The sequence below is a fragment of the Nestor notabilis genome, unplaced genomic scaffold (assembly GCF_000696875.1).
Source record: "Nestor notabilis isolate BGI_N333 unplaced genomic scaffold, ASM69687v1 scaffold30937, whole genome shotgun sequence".
Taxonomy (NCBI): domain Eukaryota; kingdom Metazoa; phylum Chordata; class Aves; order Psittaciformes; family Psittacidae; genus Nestor; species Nestor notabilis.
This window is the reverse complement of record NW_009937405.1, coordinates 13,889-22,778: the sequence shown is the minus strand read 5'-3', so window position 1 is coordinate 22,778 and position 8,890 is coordinate 13,889. Positions and strand designations below refer to the sequence as shown.

The 8,890-nt window shown below is 37.4% G+C and overlaps 1 protein-coding gene across 2 annotated transcripts in view; it reads right to left on the bottom strand.

Moving 5' to 3' along the window:
* Positions 1-2,616: 2,616 nt before the first annotated feature.
* Positions 2,617-8,890, bottom strand: part of ATP6V1C1 (ATPase, H+ transporting, lysosomal 42kDa, V1 subunit C1) — a 15,795-nt gene continuing 9,521 nt past the window's right edge. For both annotated transcript variants that reach the window (XM_010018824.1, XM_010018825.1), the window contains exons 7-12: positions 7,995-8,063; positions 6,551-6,643; positions 6,372-6,465; positions 5,759-5,856; positions 4,457-4,583; positions 2,617-3,224 (exon numbers count right to left, since the gene is read on the bottom strand). In XM_010018824.1, coding sequence (XP_010017126.1) covers positions 3,129-3,224; positions 4,457-4,583; positions 5,759-5,856; positions 6,372-6,465; positions 6,551-6,643; positions 7,995-8,063 — 577 coding nt within the window. In that variant the 3' untranslated portion in view covers positions 2,617-3,128. The remainder of the gene's footprint in view (positions 3,225-4,456; positions 4,584-5,758; positions 5,857-6,371; positions 6,466-6,550; positions 6,644-7,994; positions 8,064-8,890) is intronic.

Genomic DNA, 8,890 nt, shown 5'->3' with positions numbered 1-8,890 from the left:
TCCCTATAGATCAAATCTAACACAGACTAACTCCCACCCCCTGTATCCAAAGTATCTCTCCACCCCTAGGAAAGCCCAGCAGTATCAGACATCACCTATTCCAAGACTGGTCACTAGCATTTAATACTCTGCAACCTTCACTTCCTTGTGAACAGCAGTTCTGAGTCTGTTCAGCCACAGATAACTGCAGTATAGTTGCATCACTGAAAGGAAATGCACAGCAGGTATCTGCCTGTAGCCCATGGAGTGGGCCACGGTGGAGCAAGTATTGCCCATAGAGACATCCATGCTGGAGCACACATCCACCACATTGTAGCCTCTGGAAGACCCAAATCAGACCAGGTGGACATGCCCTGAAAGAAATGTGGCCCACAGAGGACCCCCACTAGACTAGTTCACCCCGAAGGACTGCAGCCTGTGGAAGAAGCCATGCTGGAATAGGGGAAATGTGTGAGGAAGGTGAAGCTAATAGGAACTGTTATGAAGTGACTAGATCTCCCCATTCCCCATCCCCCTCTCCTACTGGGCAGGAGGAAGGAGGTTGAGAATAAAGTGAAGTTGAGTCTGGGAAAAAAGGGGCATAAAGTGGTTTCTTTTTTGTCTGCTTCTCACTATCCAAATCTATTTTAATTGGCAATAAACTTCATCTTCCCCAAGTCAAGTCTGTTTTGCCTGTGACAGTAACTGTTAAGCAGTCTCCCTGTCTTTATCTCAACCCAGGAGATTTTTCACATTTTCTCCCCCATCCCATTGAATAGGGGTGGTCAGAGAGCAGCTCAGTGGGTATCTGACAGCCAGCCAACGTCAACCCACCATGGCCTCTAATGAGAGTTTCCCATGTTCAGACTTGTCCTTTGCCTCTCACTGTATTACTACGTACCTCTGAGAAGCACTCAGGCATATCAGAAGGCTCCATCTTCCCTGTATCCCCTGCTCAGGCAGTTGTAAATACTCATAACATCTGTCCTTTGCTTTTTCTCTGTCTCCTCCCCAGTACGAAGAGACAACCCTCCTGGTATGTCCATGGTGTCACTTGCTCCAGCCCCCTGACAAGCTTGGATAGCCTCCACTGGACTTCCTCCACTGTGGTACCCATTTCTGGTATCACAGAGCCTATATGTGACCTCACAGGTACCAAATATTGGTGAAAGATGGGTATTATACTCTGTTACTAACAACACTCCAGGAGACGGTTGGCCTTTGCCACAAGTGCAACTTGTTTTCTACAAGCAGTCCCAGGTTGTTTTCTGAAGAGCTGCTTCCTGGCTAGTCAGCCCCCAGCCTGTACTGGTGCACAAGAGTTATTCCTCCCCAGGTCCTGCGCTTTGAAATTCTCTTTGCTGAAGTTCATGCAGTGCCTGTCAGCCCATTCCTTCAGGATATCCACATCACTTGGAGCAGTGAACCTGTTTTTCAGCATACCTTTTGCTTCCATTCTTTTGGGAAGAATCTAGTGCTGCTTTAGCAGGCACTAGGTACCTTGACCAGGGCAAAGAACACAGCAAAGCAGTTTGTACAGTACTTACTGGAAACCTAAACCTTTACACTGCACTTGTTTGTAGGAAAGCTTTGAAAACAAAATCCAAAGAGAACTAAGATTAAGAACAAAGATGACAGTTTAGCCCAGTTCCTTCCGTGATCAAGGAAGCAGAACTTAAATGCTTCCAGTGACAAAAAAACCCAAAAAAACTCCTCTTTATCCCTACATAGTTTATCTCAGTCACAGTGGGCTCAGAAGCAAGATCACTATCTTTGTAGTAATAACAAAAGCCAGTGGAAGGGGCAGAGCTGAGTGATAAAGGGGGAAACACCTTCCACTTGCTCACACACTTTAACAACCTGGTCAACAGCTATTACCTTCTGCATAGAAATGAGAGAGAGCATGGAAGTCTGAGCACAACTGAACAACTGATCTCACTCTTTCCCTTTTCACCTGTGAAAATAGTAAGAAAAGCAAATATAATTTTACAGAGATAGTTTTCATGGACTTCAAACCCCATTTCATTATCAGTAGCTAGACATAACTCTTGCACTCAAAAACTAGCCTTCTGTTTTAATAGAGATCTCAATGTTGGCTTAATCAAAGATAACAAATTCCTCAAAAGTGCTTCTGGTTCATGATTAGAGATTCTACTGTGGGAAGATCTATACAGCTTAGATGCACAGTATTGGTATTTTCAGTTATGGATCAAATTAGAAAAACTTCCAGTGGTTACAGTACAAACCTAAAAAAATAATAATATCAACACTTTCAAACACTAAAAAAAAAGAAACATTAAAAAAAAAGACAAACATCTGCTATCAGAGCATTCAAAGCCATAAAGTAGTCAGTAGTCCCAAGCTTCAACTGATTGACAAGAACAAAGAATTATCAAAAAAATCCCAGGCCAGCCTAGCATCCCAGGTTACTGCTACCTTTCCAATAAGCGTTCCATTTATTTTCTTTAGAGTCACAAAGTTATAAACCTGGAAAATATTCATACATAGGTTTGGTGGCCAAACATACTTGAGCATTTCTGTACAAATAACTGCATTTGACTGAAGCATTGCTTTTAAGACTTAATAGACTGTTTCATTCAGACACAGGTATCTACAGTTATATGTGATATGAGAAAGTGACACATTTGCACAGGTATGTTTATTTTCCCCTGTGTTTACAGTGCTTCAGTTGTAATTTTAAACCATTCAGAAAGCACAATTTCATACCAATTTTACATACTTTACATCACAGTTCAACAACATTAACACAATTGTACCAGCTAAATCAAATGAACATAATGGCCATGAACATTTACACTATTATGTAAACATTTTTATAAACAGTGGTAAAGGGAATTAACACAGACCACCATATGAAAGAGGAATGAGCTTTTCCTTAAATAAATCACTCTGTTTATAAATACTTCAATTCTCTCAATATACATTTACAGACATAATCGATTAAAAGCAGATTACCTACTCTGTTCTTTAAAAAGAAAATGTCTATAGAGATGGACCACTGTGTGTTAAATTCACCTAACATAAGAAGCAAGCATATGATTAGCAGAGTGTTAAAAGTATTACTGTACTTGAACCTCACTTCTGTTTGTTTACACCAACACTGAGAAGACTGTCATGTTAGGGAACTTTTACTTGAATTCCAGCAAATTACAATCAATCTTGTAGTACACATATGGGTAGTACTCCTGCTGACTGAGGTTTAAGCCTGGAATATCCATAGATGCCTGCAAATAAAGTTTTGAAACCAGTTATTCTCTTACAAGGCAGACTCCTAATTCAGAAGTAGGTGAAACATTCGTATGTTTTAGCAGCAAATAGGCCAAGCAAGACTTCAAGCTTAAATTTCCATGTTCAAGTGACTGTTTAAGCATTGAAGTTAAAAGTTTGACAAATGACTAACAGTATTTTTCAAAGTGAAATAAAAGCGCTTTTTCAAAATCTAAGTAGTTTTGTATCAATATTTCATCTCTATTCCTACAGCAAACTCACCACCACTAAATGGAAGGAAAAATACTGCAATTGTTCTAAATTCTTCTAAACTCAGAGACAGTTTATGGAAAGAATAATACAAGGTGCTGAATGATCCATGAAGTTACACGAAGTTCAGCATCTTTAATTTCCACCTTAATTGTCTCACATCACCTTTCCCAAAAAGGCCTGGAAACACTTTGGAAAAACATTACATATACATTAATATACATTAAATACAACATTAAGAAAGATTATTTTAAGTCTTTTTAAATTCAGCTAAACTTGTTGTGTGGTCTCTTTTTTAGTTAATTTTTAACTATGAAAAGCACTGCATTTCAACACAAAACAAATCAGTAGATTAAGCCTCCCAGCAATGCAGTTTTAAACACTATGAAACCTCTACAGATGGAAAGGATGACGCCATCCTGAGATGTGCTGAGATCTGTTCAGTTTCCTTCAGCAGAGAAGGACAGTTGTGTTAACTTATAATCAAAGACAGCAATAGAACCAATACTGAAGCTATTTCTATTTCTTTTTAAAGGCCACTGTTACCATAGACTGTGGATAATTTATGTATTCCTTCTGGGTTCAAAAAAAAAAAAAAAAGAGAGATATGAAACGTGTCTAAGTTCCTTAAGCCTCGTTTCAGATAAAAGCTGACTTTGTTTGAATTCTTTGAGGATATGAATAGGTATGGAGAGTCTGTAAGATATCTTTCCATCAGTAGTAGGGAAAAATGCAGTAAGAAGAAATTACATGAGACTTCTATACCAGGCAGCTCGTCAAATGCATTGGTTGCAACATGAAATACCATCTGCTTTGCAAAAATGTAGAACAGAAGTGGCATTTTTATAAAGACAGAATTTTCTGTACTGAGAGACAATGTATGGAGAGGTGTAACTTTTTAATAAAGCAAATAGAACTTTTCTGTTTAAACACATTAAACTTAATATTGAAGGGGAGCAGAAGTTACAAAAATACTTACATCAATGATAGCTGCTGCACTGCTGTCAAGGTGCTTGTATAAGTCATACAAAACCTCCCTCAGTTTCTTCATTGTTTTCTTATTAGGCTGAAGCAGCATTGCCTGGAAGTTAACTGGCAAACCATACCTGAGGAGGTCAAGCAGAAAACTATGAAAATGCTGAAATAAGCCTTCTTTAGTCTTTCAAAACAGAATTTTATTTTATTTTGAGAAAGAAACGTATTGCTGGAGAGGAAATTCTGCTCATTTTCATTTTTGCCAGACCATTCTGTCCCTACAGTTCATAAGGTATCAATAAAATAGAATTGTCTTTAAACTTTAAAATAACAAAACCAGAAGCCTAAATGCTTTTAAAATCATATTAAATCCTTGAGTCCTTAGCACAATTCTCACAGTTACCTGAAGTCTTGAACCAATATTTGAACATTCCAATTAGGTTACTTGCAAGGCTTTGCTTATGTCACTACGAGGAGAATCTAGTCTCTACTCAATCTGACTTTCTAAATATGTGGAAACATATGCCAATATACAAATCAAGTTCAGCTTTCTTCCTTACTCAAGTTTGTCTTCAGAATTTAGCCCGTAGCAGTTATGAAACAGACTAGAATGCAATTTAATGTGAGTTGATTTTTTTTTTCTTTTTCTTCTCTGGTTGTCTCCGTTATGATAACTTATTAAAAAGGCTAAAAAAACACCCTTTCCATGTTCTGATCAAGGCAGAAGTCCTTTCAACTCTAATAAGCATCCAGGTCCTTCCTTCTACAGAACAAATACAGCTCTTAACTTAGTAATTATAGTTCTGGATAGGTATGAAATAAAATTATAAAAAAGAGAAATTTTGTAGTTAGAGTATTGAATGGTTTAGTTTAGACTACAAAACTCTTCAAAAGGCATGTATTAAAGAAAAAGCATACATTTCAAGATGTCAAGCTATATTACTCAAAGCCCAAATGCTTTTATTTTGAACTACTCCCATTTCCCACTTAAATAGAAGATATAGTAAGCTCTCTACAAAAGCAGGTCATAAAGCAAGCTACGAATCAGCAGAAATGCTTTGCTGCAACTTACAGAGTACCTGTAATTCCTAAAGCACTGGTGGAAAGAGGCAAGATACACTATTATCTATTCAAATATTCTACAACTGTCAACAACAGCTATTGCCATCAGCTATTTTTACTGCCCAACTTCTTGTTTCCTCCTTTCTGGAAAAGTGGCATTCATACACAGTTTAGTAAACCCAAGCTAGATGTAAATTCTTACAAAGTCTAGGAAGAAACACACTATTCAGGTCTGCCTCATTACCTTAAAACAGATTCAACAAAAACTCGCAGTGCTTTCACATGAATCCACGCAATGAAAGCTTCACTGAAATTAACTTTCAGCCACCGAACCAGAGGCCCCTGTGAAAGGGAAGAGGAAAAAAATTTTTACTCAAACTCCAGAAAAACATTAAACCCATTAATCATATTTGAGCAGATACTCAACATCTGTACCATGATAATAAAGACAACTTAAAGGCAGAGTTCACTATGACATAATGGATCAAGGGTGTTTTGATACTACAAGAAATTAAATGAGACTTCCAGTATCTTTTCAGTACACAATCTCAGCTGCCACGGCTTAACTATATTATGGACTATTTCAGTAATATCTAATTATTTCACTCAAATACGTGTCCATTTTCAAACTTCATATATAATCAGCTGCAATATCAGCATTGGGTTCAATGCAGAGAGAAGCATTTCTGTCACAGGAAACTCAGTTATCCCTGGGCAGATTAGCTGGGCAGCAGGCTGACTATGTCATGTCATGTTGAGCAATGCTTTCTCAGAATCTCAAGTTCATGAAGTTGTTATGTAGCAATAACAAGTCTTAGATGTCCCATGTTTCTATAATGACTAGTTTACAGACTTACAAACTGCTTTTTCTTGTCAGTTGACAGTCTATTCATTTCTTCTTTATCTGCTTTCATCTCTTCTTCATTATACTGGAAGTCACGGACCATAAATCTGCATTTGGAAGTGAACAAAATCAAAAGTGGCTATCTAGAGATCTTTCAAAGATGAAAGACAGAACACACAAAATAAGCCTTACTTGTATTCTCTGGCTTTATGCTTGAAGTCATCCACTGCCTTCCTGAACAAGGTGACGTTACAAAGGTAACTATCTTGATCTTCAAAGAGTACACTTCACAGGAGAAAAAGAAAAAAAGCGTCAGAATTAATAAGATTCAGGTCACCACAAATCTGATATACAGTAGCTTAAGTTGTACTTATTGCTACTAGGCAAGAACATAACTGTAGATAATGATACAGGATTAGCTCCCAAATTAAATACTTATACAGAAAGTAACTGAAACTTTAGCAACCACTCTTAATTACTCCCTTAGTAAAGAACGGCAGTTTCCTTTTCACGTTCAGAGACTTCACCACTCAAACACTTCATACATGCCTGGATATTTGTTCAAATTAAAATGGTTTTACAGAAAAAGGAACTAAAGCTGGTTTAGTACTGAAAAGTTTGAACTACAGAATTGACAGAAATGCATGTTTTAAAGAAAAATGAAATTGATTTAAAATATAAAAGCACACAAATTAAAGAGACACAGGTTTTTTAAGAAAAAAAAGTGTTTCTTAGGCTGTAAAGACAATCCTTAGGTTTACTATTTTATGGCTCAAGACAATACTGCTTATTTTGAGAAGAGATTTAGGTTTGAAAAGATTTAGGCTGTCCCCCAATGCCATACTGTCTTTAATAAACAGTCATCTCTTTTTAAGCTATCCCTAGGTCATGATTTCCCAGTAATTAAACAAGAATCATCAGCAGATCTCCCACTAGGCGTAAGCTGATCCAACTCAAATGCAAAGTTAGCAAGAGCAAGGTCAGATTTTGTAAGAAGCATAGAACTGGCAACATCCAATCTGCCTTATCAAAACCACTCTGTCAGTTAAAATTAACCACATATCAATGCTTTGTGCTACATGTTGACTTTACTTTCAATGTGGTTACAAGCTTGCAGAAGTGGCTTCACAGTCCTACCAAATCTTGGCCTCAGTCTTCAGAGCCAGCAAGCACCAGCTTGGTACCAAAGACCTTCGTTAGCTTGAAAGAGACAAGTTCCTTTTCTTTGCACACAAGAAAACCATCCACACTTCCAGTTCTTCATTCTTTCAAAGAGTATATGTAACTTGTTTCAAGTCCTCTGAATACAGGCATAAAGCTTACAGGCTAGTGGCTAGTATTTATTGCTAAACCCCACCATGCACTAGCTTGAAGCTGAATGTACCTGATCTGAACTAGATTAACTTTTCAATTCTTTTACTCTTCCCACATAAGTTAGTTTGGTAATTTGTTTTAACCCTAGAGTTCCTTTGATTTTTAACTCTACTACAACATAAGAAGCTTGATCAGACAAAGCTACAAAGCTAGACATTCGTCAAGTTTTTGACTAATTTTGAAAATTCAAAGTCACTACAGTTAAACATCACCTGTAAAACACAGCACATGCAAATATGAGATTTAGCATTTAACTACTTACTTGCTGGAACGTGGTACAATCATCTCTGCTAGTGTTTCATATTGCTTAACCCAGTCATTATAATTTGACCTACAGAATACACAGGTTATCATTAGATTTTTAGTACTGTAGTTAAGAAATCTTAGATTAACAGATCAATTAAAAAAAAAAAGGTTGAAAACATTTAATCACATCTTTCAACACAGGTCTAGGTTGTCAGAAATACACAAGACATCAGGGACAGTCTTCCTTATGCTGTTTTTAAGAACACTGCTAAATAAACCGTAATGATAGCAAAAATAACACATTTTACCTTCAGTCTTCATATAAGTTCACAAGTGTAAAATTTTTAAATTAAAGAACTATTAAATTATTCATCACTAAGTACAGGTCTCAGGGGACCAAACGAACTTAACGGTCAAAGTTTATCAGAAACTCCTTATGTGAGTTCCTAATAGGAATACTTTTTCCATAATTACAAATGGGTTCCCCAGAGTCCTGCACTTGCCTGAAGGACTGAGAATTTTGGAAGTCCTGCCTTTCAGTAGTTGGTGGTGAAGAGGTTTCACCCTTTGAACACCAAAGCCAAGTCAAAGGCAGAAGAGAGAACAGTCAAGATATACTAACCACCTGTTTTCCTCTAAAGCCACTGCAAATCTGGTTTGCCTTCACCGGAGTTTTACTGGTGACAGAGACTACCGCTTCATGTGATTAACAGCCTACTGGCTATCTTTACAAGTTAGAAGCTCCCTTTGTTACCAGCTCCAAAATGACAGTCTAGGGCCGTTTTCTCATTTTACAAGAGTCTTAAGGATATCTTTATCACCACTTCCCTTGGTCAGGGTAAAAGGTGGGGCTTTTGTTGTTTAAACATTTCAGACAGGAACAACCTGTTCCTAACACACACACACACCCCT